The sequence below is a fragment of the Geotrypetes seraphini genome, chromosome 12 (genome assembly GCF_902459505.1).
Source record: "Geotrypetes seraphini chromosome 12, aGeoSer1.1, whole genome shotgun sequence".
In the NCBI taxonomy this organism is placed as follows: domain Eukaryota; kingdom Metazoa; phylum Chordata; class Amphibia; order Gymnophiona; family Dermophiidae; genus Geotrypetes; species Geotrypetes seraphini.
This window is the reverse complement of record NC_047095.1, coordinates 113,609,770-113,631,632: the sequence shown is the minus strand read 5'-3', so window position 1 is coordinate 113,631,632 and position 21,863 is coordinate 113,609,770. Positions and strand designations below refer to the sequence as shown.

The following is a 21,863-nucleotide window of genomic DNA, read 5'->3' as shown; positions in this document are numbered from 1 at the left end:
ATATTGAGAGTGATTTCTACTCTTTCCTTATATTCGTCTTCTTTTTCTAGAGCCATATGGTAATCGTATGCCTGGTAAAATTCTTTTTTAAGTCTTCATTCTCTTCTTTTCTTCATCTTCCTTTATTTTTGCCTGATTTCCGTCTTTGGTTCTTGTCTTCTGGTCTCAGAGAGGTTAACTTGCCCAATCTGATGAGATTCAGCACTCCCATCTTTCTTTTTTTACCTTTTATAAAGGCTAACTCAATCCCAGGAATCTTGCCAATATTGCATTCACAAAGTATGTATATTCCACCGACACAGGGAGAATTGCATCCCATATCAATACAACTCTTTATTTCACACTTGCAGGTAACTATATCCATAATTGTGTTGAGCTTCTCCATAAATCTGTTTTTCTCTTCCAGTTTTGCTGTCCATGGAAATTTGTTAGCTTTCTCCCACATGGAAGAGGCACTGTGGGTCAAACTGGAAAGAGAGAAGGGAAATGTTTTTACATTAGTGTAATATATAGGCCTCATTTACAAACAGAAGACGTGAACAGGTATTTAACAGAAGACATTCAAAATATGGCAGGGAAAAGGGAAGTAATATTAGTAGGTGATTTTAATATGCCATATATTGATTGGGGAATCCCTATTTAGGGGGTCTTCTAGAACTATGGAAATCATGTATTTTTTACAAGGAGAACTGTTCCAGCAGTTGGTACTAGAATCTCTGCAGGATTGGACCATACTGGATTTACTGCTTACAAATGGGGAAAGTGTTTTTGATGTCACAATGAGTGATTATCTGTCATCAGTGATCGCCACATTGTGTGGTTTAATATTAAGACAAGTGTAGAGAGGGCTCATTGAAAAGTAAAGCTTTTGCTCTTAGAAAAAAACTAACTTTATTCAGATGGAGGATCGCGTCAAGGAATTCTTTTCTAGATGGGAACATCTGGAAGGAGTAGGAAAGCAGTGGACAAAACTGAAAGGAGCTATTGTATGGGCAACGTCATTTTGTAATGACAGTAAGTAAAGTATGGCTGCTTTGATTCTCAAAAGTAGAAGCTGAGAAAGTAAGGAAAAGAGATTAGTTTTCATAAACTAGAAAAGATCACAGAAAGAGAACATAGGCAGTTATCTAGGATAGTTAAAAAAAAAGGTTGAATAGTCAGGAAAGCAAAGATAGAAATAGAAGAAAGAAACAGATGACATGGTAAAAACAGCTGATAAAGATAAGACAGGATTGCTTAACAAATATTTCTTCATAATAAGATGTATGGGTATAATCTTAAAGATCTCAATATGTATACTTTGGAGGAAAGGCAGGAGTGGGGGATATATTATAGAGACATTTAAATACCTGTGTGGCATAAATACACCCAAGGTGAGTCTCTTTTAACTGCAAGGAAACTCCAGAGTGAGAGGGAATAAATGAGGTTAAGAGGTGATAGGCTCAGGAGTAATCTAAGGAAATATATATTATTTTACAGAAAGGGTTGTAGAAGCATTGAATAGTCTCTCGGTAGATGTTGAGACAAAGACTGTATCTGAATTCATGAAAGCTTGAGGTAGGCACACAGGATACCTTATGGAGGGAGAGAAGGAGATAGTTGATGCTGCAGATGGGCATACTAGATATGTCAATTAGCCTTCATCTGCCATCATGTTTATATGTTAAACCCACCAATGCATACAAAGAGGTATGTACCTCCCTTTAAACTCTTCCTCCAATCCCAACACTCAAAATCATCCCAATCCCCAGAATAGACTCTTATCACCCAAAGTCAACATTCTCTCCACGGAATAGATTATTACCCTCCTGAAGACCCTTCACAGAATCCCCACCCTCAAACTCATTTCTCCCCAAACCCTCAGGACCTATCAAAGCATTCCCTGGGGTCTAACATCTGAGGCAGAAGATATTCTGACATTTTTACTCTCCAGGTTTAAAATTGAACCTGTTAAATCCTTAAGTAGTTTTATATGTCTATTGCTGAGGTGAAATTGTGAAATAAGGAATTTTAATATTGTATTTTTAACTGGTAATGCAAACTCTAGAAGTATTCTATTTTTAATCCAGAGCCAGATGGAGCAAAATAGAATGGGATAACTCCTTCCCCATCTGCTAGACAGCAGGGAATCCCATAGTAAGTCCTGTGGATTTCTGAGGAGTTAAGGGGCTGGGGTGTCTTGAGGTGGGTGAGGGATCTGGTAAGGTGACTTTGGAGGCAGTTGCTTCTGGTAAACAGGGTTGACTTCAAGGGTCTGATAATATGTTTGAAGGAGGGGGTGGCCTCAGGAAGTGAGAGTGACTTCAGAAGGATAAGAGTGTGCTCTGGGGGTTAGGAAGTCTTTATTTGGAAACACCCTTTTTAAGGAAGTCTTTATTTAAATGGTGCCCAGAAGAACTGGACTGCTCATTACTGGCCTAATGCTTCAGGGCATAACAATAATACAGTTTGTGGGGTTGATCATAATTACAAGTTGTATTATTGATTCTACACAAAACTAAGCTGTGTTAACATGTAATATTTAACTGTAGCTTAGTAGCTAACTCCCACAATCTCTGGAAGATAAAGATAATTCTGAATTAACTATATTTCTTGATAGATCAGCTATGCTTCTCAGAATCCTTTTAACAGATATATTAAGTTTCCTTATCTATATCAGACTATGCCCAACATTCTTCATATCATTGCTGGGATCATGAAATTACTGAAACATTTCAACTGGACTTGGGTTGGTATCATTATATATGAAGATGACAACAGCCTGAAGTTTGTCCATCTCCTGAAAGAAAGGATTGAGCAGAACGGAGCCTGTATTGAATTCATAGAAATACTCAGAGAGTGGCCAGTTGTAGGAGTTAACAAAATGCATCAGACTATTCATAAATCATCAACTAAAGTAATCATTAGCTATTTTGAAATGTATCTTTCATGGGCTTTCCTTAATCAGATACGTATTCTAACGATACCTGGCAAGGTCTGTATCATCATAACTGATTTTGATTTCACAACCCACCAAGCATTGACTTATCGTATAAAGAATAACACCTTGGTATTCACAGGAATGAAGAAAAATATTCCAAGCTTTATCAAATTTGTACGAGAGGTAAATCCTATTATGTTTCCTAGTCATCGAAACATTAAATCGTGGTGGAATGGACTATGTCAATACTTCTGCCCCCAAAGAATCAGAAAATCATGTAAACATACAAAACCATATGGTTACTTTAACCACTGTACCAATACCCACTTTGCCAGCAGTTATGCCATTTACAATGCTGTTTATGCCCTGGCACATGCACTGGAAGACATGCTTTTCTCTGGTTCTGGAAATACCACCATGTGGAATGGAGACCGACAGCGATTATCATATTATTTGCCATGGAAGGTAACAACATTTCATAAAGGAATGCTCTATTCAGAAATAGAATTGGTAGCGATTGGCTATTGGTAGAGTGGAGGGAGAAATTTGTCAGAATGAAATATTTGTATCTTCACATAAATTTGGGTATATGGGCTGTAAATTGTGGGTAAAATCTCTATGGAATTGCCATGGTCACCATATCTCAAAAATATATGGAGGGGCATTTTCAATATAACTTCCAAATCTGAGATTAGACATTGTGTAGAATATGACCATTTTCAAAACAACAAAATATCTATTTGTTTCAAAAATGGCCATTTCTCAGATGTGCTTGTTCTCAGTGCATCTACTGTATGTTTTTGAAACATTTCAGAAAAAAAATCCAAAAGGAACATGCACAAAACAAACCATTGGGATGAAGGAGGGGCTATCATTTTTAACAGGCCACATAGAGAAGTGGGACACTGCAGTAAACTTCATACAAAAAGACCCAAGAGCACAACTCACCATAACCACCTTATAGTGTATGGTGGTCCCTCCAAACCCCCCTGGACTCAACTATGCATCAGATCAATGGAGGTTATCAGTTATCTACATTCAGGTACTCAAGTGTCTTTCCTTATCTGTCCCAGAGGACTCAAGCTCTACCTAACATAACTGGGGCAAGAGAGGGTTAAGTGACTTGCTTAGGGTCACAACGAACAGTGCTGGGCTTGAAAACACAGTCTCAGAGTGTGGAGGCTGTAACTCTAATATACTGTTTTCTATTTCCTTCATTTACATTCTTTATTCACCTGATTTTTTAACCATAGTGGTTGTCATCATTTGGTCTTCCATCTGCCTTCTTCAATACAAGAGATGCATCTGGCCTGAATTTCTAAGAGGGTCTTCTGACATGACATGTATTTCTGATGTCAATCCTTAGCCTTTGTAGCTGTTCCTTGTAACCTTTTGAAACCAGTTCACGGTTACAGCAGTTATCTCCAACTGAATATTTGATAACTCAAATTCTTAAAACCAGCTATTAAATGTTTAATAAAAACAAGTATTATCTGAATCAATTCAATTTTTATCTTATCTCCCACAGTTCATTTCCTTACAGTACTTTTACAACTTACCAATACTTAATTTATTAATAAATATCAGAATAATTTAGTCAGTGAACCTAATCCCCATCACTCACATTCACACTCACTTCCCAACTTTCACACACATACTACAGTCATTGTGATTACTTTTATCCAAAACTGGATCTTGGCTGGTTCATGAGTTCATTAGACCATGATCATCTAGTCAGAGAGGCTTCAAACTGAGAGTTGCACAACAGTCTAGCACATGAAAATCACAGTTTGCTAAACACAATCATCAGGCCTCTCTATCCTCATGATGGTCCTGTTCTTCAATTCATAAAGCATTCAGCTCAACCCAAGACTGTATTTCGCCACCTGGCATCTTCAGGAGCTGTGTTTTCAAGGCTCACCAATATCACAACAATACCACATACATTTCCTTTCATTCATACTAATACCTCTCCAAAATCTTTAAAACACCTTTCACCTACCAGTAAACTAAACATGAATCGAGCAGGCATCCAGGGTTTGGCACAAGCCGGGATCAGCTGAAAAACAGGAAACACAACGTCTACCAGGAAATCAAACTGCATGACCTCACTTCCTATCCATAAACCTTATATCCCAGTTCAAACAACTCCCATTCCAGTTATAACAACTTCCAGACCACTTCTTTGTTGAAAACAACCATATTCAGACCCCATTCCTTATTACAACAGATTCCATTCCACTTCTTTGTTGAGCACATAAGGCTCAACTGTATTCCACTCATAAATTAATCTCTGTTCCCTAAGAATTATTACCACCACTTGGTAAAGACACTTGAATCAAAACCACAAACCGCATATCCTCTACCTTATGAGCATTTGTTTGCCAATGTGAAACAAGTGGGGTATCCTCCTTACCCAATCTGAGATTACTAAAATGTTGAACCACACGAAATTTGATCTTTCAGTGTATTTGCCCCAGATACCATTTATCACACGGGCAAACTATACCATACACAACCTGCTTAGTGTCACTGTCTGTGTGTGCTCTTAAGAAAAATTCACGAGCACTCCAAGGGACCACAACCCTATCAGCTGAATGCTTTATGAATTGAAGAACAGAACCATCATAAGGATAGAGAAGCCTGACGATTGTGTTTAAGAAACTGTGATTTTCATGTGCTAGACTTTGTGCAACTCTCAGTTTGAAGCCTCTCGGACTAGATGATCATGGACTAATGAACTCACGAACTAGCCAAGATCCAGTTTTGGATAAAAGTAATCACAATGACTGTAGTATGTGTGTGAAAGTTGGGAAGTGAGTGTGAGTGATGGGGATTAGGTTCACCGACTAAATTATTCTGATATTTATTAATAAGTTAAGGGCTCCTTTTACTAAGGTTATTAGCGATTTTAGCGCACGCTCAGCACACGCTACAATATTGCATGCACTAAACGCTAATGCCTCCATAGAGCTTAGTGAAATGAGCCCTAAGTATTGCTAAGTTGTTAAAAGTACTGTGGGAGATTAGATTAAAATTGAATTGTTTGTATTAAATATTTAATCGCTGGTTTTAAGAATTTGAGTTATCCAATAGGCAACTATTTAATTATCTGAAAACTTCCCCAAGCTTAGGCTTTAGGTTAATTCCACTGAATATTTGGGGATAGCAGCCATTGCTAAACAGTTAAATAATTTTGAATTTCAGATCCTAAGTGTCATTGTGTTTTTAATTGTGCCATTTGATTGAACATTAGACTTGCAGATTATAAATGTTCATAAATATATAAATAAAAGGATAACTGGCTATTCAGGACATTTTTGAAAATGTGTGCTTTATTCTTTAGCTTCATCGTTATCTGAGGAATGTGCACTTTAAGAACGTGATGGGTGAAGAGATCTTTTTTGATAAGAATGGAGACTTTCCCATGGACTACACCATTATTAATCTGATCTTCCTGCCCAAAACTAAACTGAAATATAAAATTGTTGGAAGTTACAAACCTTCTGCTCCCTCTGGGGAGGATTTCACAATCAATGAAAAAGAGATAGGGTGGGAAGCTGCTTTTACCCAGGTGAGAGAGATGTAACATTTTGTAATATAAAAAAACAAACATAAAACAACACCACAGCAGAAGATCCACAAGATCCAATACAGCAGGAATGACAACAGATCACTCAATTTCTATTGCCAATTTTTAATTCATTATCCCCCTTTTTGTCAAAAGCTGGCAGTGTGGGCTGGCACAGTAAATTCTCTGATGTCCATAGGAATTGAATGGGAATCGGTGCATTTTCCACATGGCACACAGCTCTGCGGCATTGTAAAAGGGTGTCTATGCCAAAATAACACAAAGCATGTCCACACAAGAGCTGTGTCAGGGGCTATAACCACAATTGATAATAAAATAAAACAATTTGTTAAAAGAAATAGTATATCAATTAAGACACATATAAAAAGACATTTATAAAAATATTAAACACTCTTTAACATGCACACCTTTCTAGAATATATGAAAAATTAAAAACTAGACTCATATAAAAAAGTGCATAAGCCAGCCAGTATAGAAAAACATATAAACATAATTTCTATTTAGATACTCATAATTACAAAAACCAAACTCAGTTTAAATTATGATCTGCCCAGAAATTCAGTATCACATCACTAACACAAACTAGACAGGCAACACCCAACACCATAAAGAAAGCTTGCACTATAAGGGCCAGTGACACCAAACTGAAAGACAACCTAACCTAAATTATTTCAATTAGATTAAATGGTGTGGTAATTGAGGTTAATTGAATAATTATATAGAAAAAATAAAATTAAAAGTTAGGCACACAATTCCACGTTGTGCCAGAATTAAACCCAAATATTTAATGCTGGGCCATTTTCAGCAACCAATATTGAATATGTGGGGCAGCCAACCACTAAAATATTAACCGGTTATACTAGCAGTCAAAGATAGGACAGCTATTTATGTGATCCTTTTAGAACATTAACCTGTGTTGTATATTAATGCCTAATCGATAAATTGTAGAATATGTCCAATTATGCACTTTCTCCCATTGAATATTACAGCTTCGGCCATGTCTTTTTATTTTTCAAGATGGTGCCAGGTTAGGTTGTATGTGGTGGTGCCTCTTTCCTTCCTCTGTTTTATTTCGCATCCTATCTCTATTTTTCACATCTTTTTGCTTAATATTTTCTGATTTTATTTGGCTGTCTTTTTTTTCAACCAAATCAATCTGAGCTATATTTATTAGAGGGAACAATACATCACTTGGCAGACCCATAGCTCAATCTCTGTTGCCTCCATGGCAGCAATCCAAAGTAATCACTGCTGAATGGAGCACAGCAATCTGAAGCAAACAGTAGGCAGGAACTTTTATACAGAATGCTTGCATCTATCATACATAATCCTCAAACATTAGAAAAGTGTTTAAGTCCAGCAGGACAGGAAAAGTTTGCCAAATACAACAATGCAAATATCTCCAGTGAGAGTCCAGCACAAACCAAAACTCTTCATATAGCCAAGCAATAGGGGGCAAATCAGGCACACAACCTAAGCCTTCATCCTGCTTAACTATTACCATGTCCAGAAAAGTGACTTTTGGGCATCCCAAGTTATTCTAAACTGCAAATGGCAAGCTATAGAATTGTGCCAGACAGTAAACTTTTACAAATCTTCAATTGACTAAACTAAACTAAACTAAGCCTTAGGTTTTTATGCCGCATCTTCTCCACTGAAGTGGAGCTTGACACAGTTTACAGAGTTTAAAAAATATGATAAGAGAGAAGAGAAAGAGTTTACAAAGCATAAAAAGAGGGGATGTAATCAGGGGAAGAGATTATTATATGCTAGAGAAAAGCCAGGTTTTCAGTTGTTTTCGGAATAGTTGGAGGGAGTCCAGGTTCCGCAGCGGGACAGTGAGGTCGTTCCAGAGGCCGGTGATTTTGGAGAGGAGGGATCTACCCAGTTTACCTGCGTGGAGGATGCCGTGTAGAGAGGGGAAGGATAGTTTATGTCTGTGGGCAGATCTGGTGGTAGTTGGTGTCGGGGCGAGGAAGGATAGAGGGATTAGGGGCGGAAGGATGCCGTGAATGATCTTGAAAGCCAACCAGGAGCATTTGAAATGAATTCTGGAAAGTACTGGGAGCCAGTGAAGATTGGTAAGTAGAGGGGAGACATGGTCATATTTGCGTTTAGCAAAAATCAGCTTAGCCGCAGTGTTCTGGATAAGCAGGAGTCTGCGAAGACTTTTTTTCATTAGGCCTAAGTAGATGGCGTTACAGTAATCGAGTTTGGATAGGATGATGGATTGTACAAGGACGGTGAAATGCTTTTGGTGAAAATAGGATCTAACTTTCCTCAGCATGTGGAGGCTGAAAAAACAAGATTTTGCCAGGGAATTCAGGTGATCGTTGAGGGAAAGGGAGGAGTCAATAGTGATGCCAAGGACCTTGCTTGAGAACTCAAGGTGTAGAGCAGGGCCTGTGGGTAGGGTGAAGAGGGCGGGCAAGTGAGCTAATTTTGGGCCGAGCCAGAGTAATTTTGTTTTTGATTCATTTAATTTCATCTGTACTGAGAGGGACCAGGCATGAAGTCTCATTATGCATGATGTGATGTTCTCTTGGAGGTTTGTAAGGTTTGGATCTGTTTCGAGGAGGATGAGGATATCGTCTGCATATGTGTAAATTGTTTCAAGGGGGATAGTTTAAGGAGCTTCAGGGAGGTCATATAAATGTTGAAGAGAATAGGGGATGAAGCAGATTTGGAGCTGTTTGTGTTGACAATGTAGGAACGATCGCAAAGGAAGTTTGAGAACCACTTTAGGACAGAAGAGTCTATCCCAATCTCGGAAAGTTGGTAGATTAGTATGTCGTGATGCACGACGTCGAAAGCCGCGGAGAGATCAAACTGTAGGAGAACAGCAAATTTGTTTCGGGCGTGTAGTTGTTGCACCTTTGAGATTAGGGAAACTAGGAGGGACTCGGTGCTGAAATTGGGCCTAAATCCGTATTGGTAGTGTTGGAGAATGGAGAATCTCTCTAGGTAAGAGGAGAGCTGAGTGGCGACTATGATCTCTAGAAGTTTTGTTAAAAGAGGGATGTTTGCTATGGGGCGATAGTTCGATGGTGAGGAAGGGTTAAGATCAGGTTTTTTCAGAAGAGGGGATAAGGCAATGTGTCCCTTTTTCGGTGGAGAACAGGCCCGATAGTAAGACTTTGTTTATGAGGTTAGTAAGGGAAGAGATGGCCTGTGTAGGGATTTTTTTGTAAAGGTAGGATGGGAAGGGATCTAGCATGCACTTGCAGGATTTAAGTTTGAGGCAAAGTTTAGAGATCTGGGTCTCGGATACAAGTTTAAATGTAGTCCATGATCTGTCGGCAGGGATAGCGTTGGAGTCTTTCAGGGGGAGAGAGTTGTAGGAGATAGCTGAGGGAAACGAGCTCTTTATGGTAGTGATCTTCTCGTTGAAAAATCTGGCTAGGTCATTTGGAGATGGGAGGGGGGGAGGGGGCGGAGACATTTTTAGAAATTAGGTTCCACCAGATGTGGAACAGTTTACTGTTTTGGTTTATTGACCTGGAGATTTTGTCTCCATAGTAATTCTTCCTAGCTTTTTTTAGTACGGAGTTGTAGGATTTGATGTTTTCTCTCCAGGATTGCTTATCTAGGGGGGATTTTGTTTTTTTCCATCTCCGTTCCAGAGCCCGACATTTCTGTTTTAATTCTCTGTGGTAAGGGAGGTACCAGAGAGCCTTGTGAGAATAGGAAATGGGTTTAGTGGTTAGAGGGGCAAGGGCACGGTGCGTGGATTCGGAAAGAGTCACCCAGTTGTGCCAGATTGAGTCAGGGTTCGTGTGAGTGGGAAGGGGAGGGAGTTTGTTAAGAAAGTGGGACCAGAATAGTTCATTTGAGATCTTTTTGCGGTAGGTGATGGAGTTTGTGGTACGGGTTGGGGTATCAAGGGCTGACATGAAGACAGGGAGGCAGAAAGAGCCTAGGAGGTGATCCGACCAGGGGACATGTTCCCAACGGGTCGTATCTGTGGAAGTTTTATGCTTAGTCAGGTCAAGAAAGCTAATGATGTCAATGGAGTGCCCCTTTTCATGGGTAGAGGTGGGCGGGGAAGCAGTGAAGCCTAAGGAGATGAGGAAGTCTTTGAACTTAGTTGAGTCATTGTTGGTGTTGTCATCTAGGTGAAGGTTTATGTCACCTATGATCAGTAGTCTTTGGAATTTTAGATAGGCCTTTGTTATGGTCTCAAGAACAAAGTCAGAGGATTTATTCCAGGGGTTGGGTGGGCGGTAAAGTAGCAGGATGCCTAATGGGTGGGGGCGAAGTTCGTCATTTATTGAGGCTAGCATGAATTCCAGGGAGGGGTGACTACCTTTTTTTAAGAGCTCAACATTAAAGAATGATTTGTAGAGAAGGGCTAGACCTCCTCCTTTTCAATTTAATCTAGGAGAGAAAAGACCGTGGTAGCCTGGGGGACAGAGTTCATTTTGTGTGAGTAAGTCATCTTTTTCGATCCATGATTCAGTGATGCACAAAAAACCCGGATCAAAATCCTCAAGTAAATCTTTTACTATTTGGGTCTTATTTCTGACGGACCTGGCATTACAATAGAGAGTAGGGACTGGGGTGAGAGAGTCAGAGGTAAGGATGGGCAGGTTTGCTGGGGGAAAAGGTTTTAGGGAGGAGAGGTTTGCACCTCGGTGCTTTTTGAAATGATGGGGTCTGTAGGATACTAGCATGGGAATTCTGAGCCCAGGACAGATGTTGTTGGGGAATGTAGCATCGGGAGAGTTTGGGAAGAGGTTTTTGGGAGTGGGAAGTGTTTGAGGGAGCAGAGAAGGAGGATAAGAGGCCAGAGTGAAGGAATTCGGGGGCGGAGCAGGGCTCCCACACTGCCCGAAGTCACCGGGCCGAAGGGAGGAGCAGCCCCGAAGGCAGGGAGCTGCTTCTGAGGAGAGCGATTGACCTTCTATGCCAATGGTATACTTCCATGTCCATTCTGTTCAATACAATTTTCTCCTCAATATTACCATAGTGTGGGTTTTAGAATCAGGATTGGGGGTAATTGCTCCGACACTCATAGAATTCCTATAGGCATCGGAGCAGTTATCGCCACTGCCAGTGCTAAAACCTGCACTATGTGTTAATAAAGGAGGGGGATAGTTACTAATAATTGGGGTGAACAGTAAAACATGTCTTAATAGTAGTAACCCTAAAAACCCTACAGAAATGTGAACTTATTAATTCATTAATATTACTTCCTCTGAAAAATAGTTGGCTATAATTAGCTGATCTAGGAGTAAATTATATGTAGAGTAGTCTATCGCAAACTGTGTGCCGTGGCACCTCCTGAGATATCAGGTGTGCTGTGGCACACTGGGGAGGAGGACAATCACTGGCACTGGCTGAATGCCTACAGGATGTGCCTCCTGCCCATCCAACTATCGCCCTGTCTCCCTTTTTCTATTCCTAATCAAGATACTCGAGCGTATTATTCTCCAACACTGCCTGGACTTTCTTTCAACTCGTCAATTCTCAATCTTCTAAAATCTGGTTTTCACCTCTAACACTCCACAGAGATTGCCCTCACTAAGGTCTGCAGTGACTTGTTCATAGCCAGATTTAAGGGAATTTACTATATCCTTAACCTTCTTGACCTGTTTGCTGCTTTTGATACTATAAATCAAAGCTTACTACTTGATACGCTGTCCTCATTTAGATTCTGTGATTCTTTTCTCCTGTCCTCTCCTGGTTTGCCTCCAACCTTTCCCAACGCACATTTAGTGTACTATATGTTGGTGGGTCCTCTTCTGCTGCTATCCCATTAGTGGTTGGTGTACCCCAGGGTTCTGGACCTTTTCTCTTCTCTCGGTGCCCTGATCTCCTCCTATGGCTTCCAGTATCACCTATATGCTGATGACTCCCAGAACTACCTATCTACATCTGAAATTTCACCTAACATCCAAGAAAAATCTCTGCTTGTTTGGCTGGCATTGCTGCCTGAATGTCCTGCCATCATCTGAAACTAAATATGTCCAACATTGTGCTGCTCCTCTTTTCTCCTAAACCCTCTGCTCATCCTCCTTTCTCCAACTCAGTAAATAATACTGACTTTGTTCCAGTCTCCTCTGATCACAACCTTGGAGTTGTCTTCGATTCCGACCTTTCATTTTCTACACATATCCAACAAGCTGCTAAGACCTGTCACTTCTATCTCTTCAATATCACCAAAATTCACCCCTTTCTCCCTGATCACACTACTGGACCCTTCTCATGCTTAGATTACTACAATCTACTCCTAACTGGTATCCCACAGTGTCACCTCTCCCCCTTACAATCTGTACAAAAGTCTGTTGCACAACTCATCTTCTACCAACCTCGCAACGCTCATGTCGCCCCTCTCCTTAAGTTACTTCAATAGCTCCCTATCTGCAATTGCATACAGTTCAAGATTTTATTGCTGACCTACAAGCATGTTCATTCTGCTGGCCAGCAATATCTCTTCTCGCTTCTCTCACCTTATACACCTCCCAGAGAACTCCATTCCTCAGATAAGTCACTCTTAGATTTACCCATCTCCTCCACTGCCAATTCCAGACTTCATTCCTTTAATGAAGGAAGCCCCTATACTTGGAATAAATTACCTGAGTTTATCCATCAAGCCCCTTCCCTTCCCTTGTTTAAAAGCATGCTGAAAACCCACCTTTTTGTTATAGCTTTCAATTCTTAACCTTACTCCTCTGCCCTCCAACCCAGCCTGCTGATTAATTATTCTACTTAACTGTATCCATGATATCCTGTTTGTCTGTTTTGGCTGTTTAGATTGTAAGCTCTTTTTGAGCAGGGTCTGTTTCTTATTCTTTGTGACTCTGTGCAGTGCTGCGTGCATCTGATAGTGCTCTAGAAATAATAATAATTATTATTAGTAATAGTAGTAGAAAAATAATGTGCATTTTATACACTACAGTCCACTGTCATTTGAAGACAGATTTTTTTCCTCAATCTTCAGTCATCTCCACAATCCAGATGCAGTCAGAGCTGTTCTCCTGGCTATAGGAAATTACCCACAGAAGGAAAGCCAGTCTGCTGCTATGACTGTACTCCCTGTACAGGTATAGAGATCTCCAATCAAACTGGTGAGTGATGTGTAACACTTGAGATGCTCATGGTGGCAGGTTATTCAGTACAATGTCTGTTCTGTGAAATTCATAAGAACATAATAAAAGCCATATTGAAATAAGACCAATAGACCATCCATCCCAGAATTCTGTCTCCAACAGTTACTTAGAAGAACCCAGTAGATTATTCAGATCCAGAAGTATATGGTGGAGGTACCCAAGCTTAAGTGTACACTAAGGGCCCAACAGCTAATGGATTTTGGGGAAAATAATTTTAAAAGTATAGTATTGTGACAATCCTGCTCCCAGAGTCTTATCACAAAGAAATATGGAAGGAATTACAAACCCCGATGCAGAAGGGCTGACCTAGGTGTAGATCAGCTGACTATCCTATGAAGAAATGGAAGTAGAACAGAAAATTTGTGACTTCCCTGATACTGTCTTGAAACCAGGCAGTAAAGCTTTATCTTGCTGTTTTCCAGGTGCTGTTAAGTAGAAAGCAGCACAGCAGGGTGCCTAGAGAGAAATGATTCAAGCCGAGGGAAGGAAACTCTCCCCCCTGCAGCTAAATGGGAGTGGTTTCTTCCCACAGCTTAAACAGAGGGTCTGTAATGAGCTTATGGGAGCAGTAGGAATGGAACAGAAAGGAACCAGCAGAGCCCTCGGGACAGGAGCAGTGCAGGAACACAAATCCCAGCATGAGACTGAGCTAACCTGGAAGCAGCCAGAGCTACTTACAGAAGAGGACTAGGACATGAAGGAGACACAGGTTTGGAACTCTCCATTACAATACTGTGTGCCTGAGCCCATGATAATTGATGAGGGCTGTGCTCCGTGTGTGACTCATGCAGAGCCAATGGAGATGGCATAAGGGCTGTGCAGTTAAAGAGGGAAAGGTTGCTGCTCCTATCTGTTTCTATGCTGTTCCACTGCTCACAAAGAAAAGGTATGCCTAAAGTTATATTCATAAAAACTTACCAGCATTGTTCTTGATGTTAGGACCAAATAAGACACCAGAGCTTATATGTTCTGGGGAGATACCAACCTACACATGTCTGAGTCAAACGCTGGCAGAACGGCAGCCTGTGTTTGCCCTGGATTCAGGTTACAAGCCTCCGTGCAGGTTTGCAAGTGCTAATTGATCTCCATAGCAACTAGTGAGAGGCTACGAGTGATGCCTACCTTTAGAGTCTTAACCCAAATGCTGGTGAAAGGATTGTTCATGAGTGTTGGGGAATTATAGTACCCGTTTATCCAGCTCAATAATACTAACTGTACTTTAGTGAAACCGAAAGAACTTTTGATTGATAGTAGTTGCACTTTTTAGTTAAGAGACTCAGGTGAAGAGGACTGTTTATACCATGATTTATCTTGATGAAGTCCAGAGCATGCTGGATTATATTTGAGTTAAAGAAGTGCCTGTTTTTGTATAAAGTTTATACCACCGGGGAAACCGGGCTTGTTTGTTGTTGCTGAGGCCGTTGGCCTAATAAAAGCTATAATTTACAGTTGAAGCCTTCCTGACTGCTGGCGTTTCTGTACCAGAACACATAACGTTTACCCCAGGCAATAAACTAGAGGTATCCCGGGTGAAAGGTCGCCCTACTGAAAAGGGGCTCATGCCAAATTTCAAGTCTGATGTTACTGCCTGGCTACCTAAATCCGCTTGGCCAAAGCCTAGGCAGTGACAATATATAGAAACATAGAAACATAGAGTATGATGGCAGAAAAGGGCCGTCTTCCCAATACATCTGCCCACTCAAAAAAACCTTCCCCTTAAAAGAACACTCCCCCTAAGCAACACCCCGAAGTGAACCCACTTATTTATCCCATCTTTTCTTGAAGTCGAGCACGTTGCTGGCTTCAACTACCTGATGTGGAAGGCCATTCCAATGATCAACCACCCTTTCAGTGAAGAAGTACTTCCTGATGTCTCCTTGAAATCTCCAACCCTTGAGTTTGAGCGGATGCCCTTTTGTTGCCGTGGGACCTGTAAGAAACTGGCCTTTTATTGTAGCTTAGTTTACTATGAGAGTCACTAATCTATGGAATCTTATTTACATGATTTGAATTTAAAAAACCTGTGATCAATTCCACATGCTGTCCTATTCATAGTGATCAGAAGCATAAAGATGATAAGCTTCTTAAAGAGACTGGAGAGAAAGAAGATGTCATTGGGAGGGTAGGAGGGGATTGGGGGGCTCTAATTATTTTTAAATGTAACCCCTGACCTCCTATGGTACCCTATAGATGGTTATGTGTACAGGAGGGAGGCCAGAAGCACACTGTCAGGGAAAAAGAAGTTAAAAAGAACAAATAGAAATTTCCCCTTTAGCAGTATATTCAGGGATTGGGACACTGATACCCAGAGCTATATGTATAAAGGTAGCCAGCTACTTACAGCAATTCTCTACAAGATTCCACTAAACTATTAACTAGAGAAACAAGCTGCTTCTCCCTACTCCATACTGCAGGTCTGTCTCTTTCTACACTGTTCTCAAGCTGAAAAATAAAACTCTGCATCTTTAGAAATCTATTTTAGGAGGATTTGGTGAGATATAAGACCAAAGCATAGTATAGTATAGCACCATTAGCCTCCTATACTTTTTAGCACAAAGAATATGCATAATTTAGTGAAACAGTAATGCTATTCTTTTAAAGTAACAAATATCAGCAATTAATCTGCAAAAACACATAGCAGGCAATTCAATAACAGTGTACCACCATTTAGAAACCAAAATTAAGCAGCTCTATGGTACCGTTACCATATGACTCCAGGAAAAAGAGGATGGATTAAGACTAAGGTGACCATACATCCCGTTTTGAATGGAACAGTCCCTTTTTCACATCCCCTGTCCCGTTGCCTCCACTCACAGTTTTGGGATGCCGAAATGTCCCGTTTTCAGAGAGAGCGTCCCGAAGCTGTGAGTGGGGACAACGGGACAGGGGATCGCAGCCTGGATTCGGGCCCCGCTGGCCCTCCTATCTCTCCCTCCCGACCCTCCCAGCGAGTTGACAACCTCCCTCCAGTAGCGTCAGCAGCTACAGCAAGCTAAACAGGCTGCTTTGCGGCTTTTTCATGCCGGCGAGTCCCTCTGCCGCGTCACTGATGATGAGGGAAAGAGGTGGCAAGCTATAGGTAGACACAGTGAAAGATGGAAATTGAGGACTGAATAGTAAAAAATAATTTAGATAGAGGCAGAAAATAAATTGAGAAGGAAGACCAGGGAAGAACAGGAGGAAGGGAGCGGAGAGAGAGATGTCAGAGCAGGGGGGAAGAGGAGACAGATACCAGACCTGGGAGGAGGAAAAAGGAAGGAGACAGATACTAGATCCGAGGGGAAAAAAGGAGGAGAGAGATATGCTAAAATCTGCTGGTTGGGAGGGAGGAAGGAAAGAAGGAGAAAAAGGCAGAGAAAGGGGGTTGTAAGTACATTAGATAGACTACAGCGAAAAAGGCTTTAATGAAAGTGGAAAGACAGTAGGCAGATGCAGGACTATGGGAGGTTCAAACAGAGGGGGAGAGAGAGGGAGACCTGGAACAAAGGTAGAAAGGAGAACTGACACTGAATCTGGGGAGGGTAAGAGAGGGAAAAGAGAGACCTGGACCCAAAGGGGATGGGGCTGGTTTCTGAAAGAAATGTTGAATGCAAAAGAAAGAAAGATTGGATGCACAGTCAGAAGGAAGTGCAATCAGAGACTCATGAAATCACCAGACAACAAAGGTAGGAAAAATGATTTTATTATCAATTTAGTGATCAAAATTTGTCTGTTTTGAGAATTTATATATGCTGTCTATATTTTGCACTATATTTGTCTATTTTACTATAATTACTGAGGTGACATTGCAAATTTTAAAGTAATCTTCCTTGACATCTTTGAAAAATCCTGAAACTCATAAATGATAATTAATATTTTCTCTGCATACAGTGTGCATTGTGGGATTTTTTATATTTTATGTTTACCACTATGAATTAATAAGATATTGTGTGTACATGAAAATGAATGGAAGAAATTGGGGCGGGGCTAGGTTGGGGCTGAGGGTGGGGCTAGGGTGGGATTAATAGATGTCCTGTTTTGATGAAAATAATAAATGGTCACATTAATTAAGACATCCAGGTTTTACTTCCATTGCTTTCAATAGAAGTATAACCCAGATGTCTCATTCCATCCTCTTTTCACTGAAGCCATTGAGAATCCCTAGTCTATGGGCCACATAAATGTTATTATGTAGATGTGATATTTATGCATCAAACATACAATATTCTGAAACCCGTGGGCTTAAATGTAATCCAAGTCTATGGCCTATCTATGTTCCATCCCTTTTAAAACCCCTATGACATTTTTCAAGCTATATGTGAGGGTTTTTTTAATTAATATAATTTAATGGGCTTATAATCAATAAAATTCTTTCAAACTTTGCACATTCTTTATGATTTAAAAAAGGGAGGGAAATTAGTTACAAATTTGGACATTCCATTTTTTGCAAGTATTTTACTTCCCCAATGCAAAGATGTCCTCAAGAACACCCCTAAAAGTGCATGGTTCATGAACCCTATGTGCAATGTTAAGCAATACTCTGACTTACTTTGGCTAGTGACATGGCCCAACATTGAATTTATGGACTTAAAGTCATCTGTGTTCAGCAAAATGCTTAGCACCACCAGCTGAATATCAACCTTCACATCTTTAAAATTTAGAGCAATATTTAGCCATTCTTGAAAACTGAGGCCATTTTTCAGATGCTAAGAAAATTCTATTTCTTCTCAGATATGGACGACTGTATAAGATGCCCAGAGGACCAGTGGCCCAATGAAAAAAGAGATGCCTGTGTCCCAAAAATAATAAGCTTCCTTTCACATGAAGAACCTTGGGGAATCATTTTGACACTTATCAGCATTTTCTTTTTCTTCATCACTGCTGTCATTCTGGGAATCTTCATTTATTACCAGGCTACTCCTATTGTGAAATCCAACAACAAGAACCTAAGCTACATTCTTCTAGTCTCCCTCATGCTCTGCTTCCTCTGCTCATTGATATTCATAGGCCATCCTGATAAAGTGACTTGTATTCTCCGACAGGCTGCCTTTGGAATAACTTTCTCCATCTCTCTCTCCTCTGTCCTGGCAAAAACAATCACTGTGGTGATGGCTTTCCAGAGCACCAAACCTGGAAGCAAGCTCCGGAAATGGATGGGTTCCAGGGTCTCATACTCTATAGTCCTTTCTTGTTCCCTTCTTCAAGTCTTCCTTTGCCTCATCTGGTTGGGAATTGCTCCTCCATTCCCACATCTTAACATGGAAGGAGAAGATGGAACAATTCAAATTGAATGCAATGAAGGGTCAGTAATTGCATTTTACTGTGTTTTGGTTTACCTGGGATTTCTGGCTGGTATCAGCTTTATTGTGGCTTTTCTAGCAAGAAATCTGCCTGGCAGTTTCAATGAGGCCAAACACATCACCTTCAGCATGCTGGTATTCTGCAGTGTCTGGGTGTCTTTCATCCCTACATACCTGAGCACCAGGGGCAAGTATATGGTAGCAGTGGAGATATTTGCTATCCTGGCCTCTGGTTTTGGAATACTGGGGTGTATCTTTATTCCCAAGTGCTACATTATTCTATTGAGGCCTGAAAGGAACAATAGGAAGTATATCGCAAAAAAATGAATTGACTTCAACTTCCCGAAAAGTTAAAGGAGAACTAAGGGCTCCTTTTACTAAGCTACATTAGTGGTTATAGCACACGCTTAGCGTACACTACAATGCCACGAGCGCTAGAAGCTATCACCTCCATTAGTTTTTGGCACATAGCGCAGCGTTAGCGCGAGCGGCAATGTAGCGCACGCTAAAAACGCTAGCACACCTTAGTTAAAGGAGCCCAAAAATAACAAATTCTTGCATTATGTCAGAAATTTATAAATTCTATAGTTTTATTCCAACTTGTACACAGTCTATCCAATATTCAAAGCCAGCTGTATGTTCATCATTCTCAAGGGCTGAAGAATAGTAGGATGAAAAATTAAGTTGATTTTGGCAATATTCAGTCGCAATCCTAATAGATTATTCCTTGTAATTTAAAAGTATAGGGCCACCACTGTGACTGAAGAATATGAAACATATAGAGAATAAATTAAATACTGTCACCAGCATTTGGGCTGAATATCTCCCTTCCTCTGAGGATCTGATATTTATTCTTTTAACTTTAAAGTTAAGGGGAAGTGCCATATGGTTCATATGTTTGTGGATACCTTCTCCTGATTATATATAATAGAATATCAGTATATAATCTGTGATTGAATTTACTTTCTTTTGTAGAATAGGCACCACATACAATAGGCAATTCTCAGATGCCTAAAATTAAGCACCATAGTAACAGATGTTTAACAGTACAGAATAGTAATGAAAATTGTCATGTTCATAAAAAAATACAGCATTGTTTGTTTCTGGGTAATATGTTCTTTCTTAATTGCCTATGACACAAAAGTATAGGAAATGGTTATCATCTCCCTCAAACTTTTCTTTTGTGACCAGGACTTTGATATTCTTAAAATTTACCTTTCTTATAGAACATTCCAAATTGATTCCAAGCTGAGCAAACTTAGGGGCCCTTTTACTATGGAGTGGTAGGGTACTGATACATGGCAAACAATACCACAGACACATTGCACTTTCTTCTGATGGGAAAAAAATCTTGGTTTCACTAAGTCCAGAGCCAAACTTTTGAGGTCTAGATTAAGCATTGGAACTTGTTGATTTGAAGTGTGCAAAAAACAAATCAGAGGAAGTGTCAACAAGTGTTTTTCACCTTCACCCACCTGCTTCTGACAAAATGTGACCAGTCTGTTTAATGCAATTGGACTCACCTGTAACCCAAAAGAGTAGCATCTCTTCATTTACAAATCATCCAGGAGCATCAAAAGTCATGCTGCACCATAATAGAAACATGTGCTCATCTCTTCCATTGGCTCACTCAGTGTACCTCAAAGAGAATTACAAAAACATCTGGACCTTACTAGGTGCCTTGAAGTATGATGAGTATGGCTGGGAAGTCATCAGAGACTTCAGAATAGGGGGAGATGTTTTTCCAGTTTTTTGTGGCTTTGGGTAAACTTAGTTGAGCTTTAAGGGTTAGAAGGTGTGGTCGCAGCTTTGGGCATGGCAGAAAATGGAGTATTGGCCCAGTTGGAGTTGTGAGATTAGCCATTAATAGTAAATAAATGTAACACTCATAGAAAGAAACATAGAAAATGACAGCAGAAAAAGGCCATAGTGTCGTGTTGGGGGGATGTTATAGAGTTAAAAAACTTAATGGGAGCTAATTTCAACACTGAAGAGCACCCGGGGGGTGAAATATACATTGGGCATTTGTAGATTTTGGACATGGACTGAACTGTAACTCAAGATAATATTATTATAAATAATAAAGCTATAGCCAAATATTTATACCAATAAATTGAGTTGTGTAAGCATATGGAGCATCAGCTGGTCCTACCTTCAGCTCAAGAGCTTTGCAGTGGCGTACCTAGCATATGTGACACCCGGGGCCCATCATGTTTTGACACCCCACAATCTATATAAAAAATATGATTTTTAGTAACAATCCACATATCGCACAACAAGAGTGTACCTAGGAAAAGGCAGCATCTTAAACACTGCAGTGAGCACTAGAACACCACACATACATTATAAAACTAAACAAGCCAGATCCCGCACAGTCAATTGATCCTGCAGTCAATGCCAACTGAAAACTATGTCCTTTTCATACACACAGAAAAGAGATGCACCCTCGCCCAATATGGAATAATCATAAACTAAAAATAGAAATATATAGACAAAAGTTAAGCTGAACCGCCAAGAAACCAGACTCTGCATACAATGCAACACCACAACACCACAAAAACAGTGACACATGTCCCCTAATACTCTGCAAAATATAAAGAAAGTAGATGTAAATTTGAAAAAACTGATACATAACAATCACCACTTAACAAATTAACAAATAAAAATAAAACAAATAATGAGAATAAGAAAATACCATTTTATTGGACTAATCCATTTTTCAATTAGCTTTCAGAGGCCAAATCTTTCTTCAGAACAGTACAGTATACTGCTCTTATGCTATTCTGTCTTGAAGAAAGGGGTGTAGTCCAAAAAATTACCTTATTTCCATTTCCTATTTATAAAATTTTATCAATACAGTTACAATACTACTTGATTCTAAGTAAAGCAACAAAAAATCTTTCTAACTTTAGTCATTTCTGCTTTAATTGTCTTCTCTTTGCTCTCTTCTTTCTATACAG

General features: G+C 40.0%; 1 protein-coding gene across 1 annotated transcript; it reads left to right on the top strand.

The window, feature by feature from the left end:
* Positions 1–2,662: 2,662 nt before the first annotated feature.
* Positions 2,663–19,230, top strand: LOC117346315 (vomeronasal type-2 receptor 26-like). The gene is made up of 4 exons (XM_033915714.1): positions 2,663–3,385; positions 6,267–6,494; positions 13,456–13,582; positions 18,335–19,230. The coding sequence occupies exons 1-4, from the start codon at positions 2,663–2,665 to the stop codon at positions 19,228–19,230; spliced, it is 1,974 nt and encodes a 657-aa protein (XP_033771605.1).
* Positions 19,231–21,863: the final 2,633 nt, after the last annotated feature.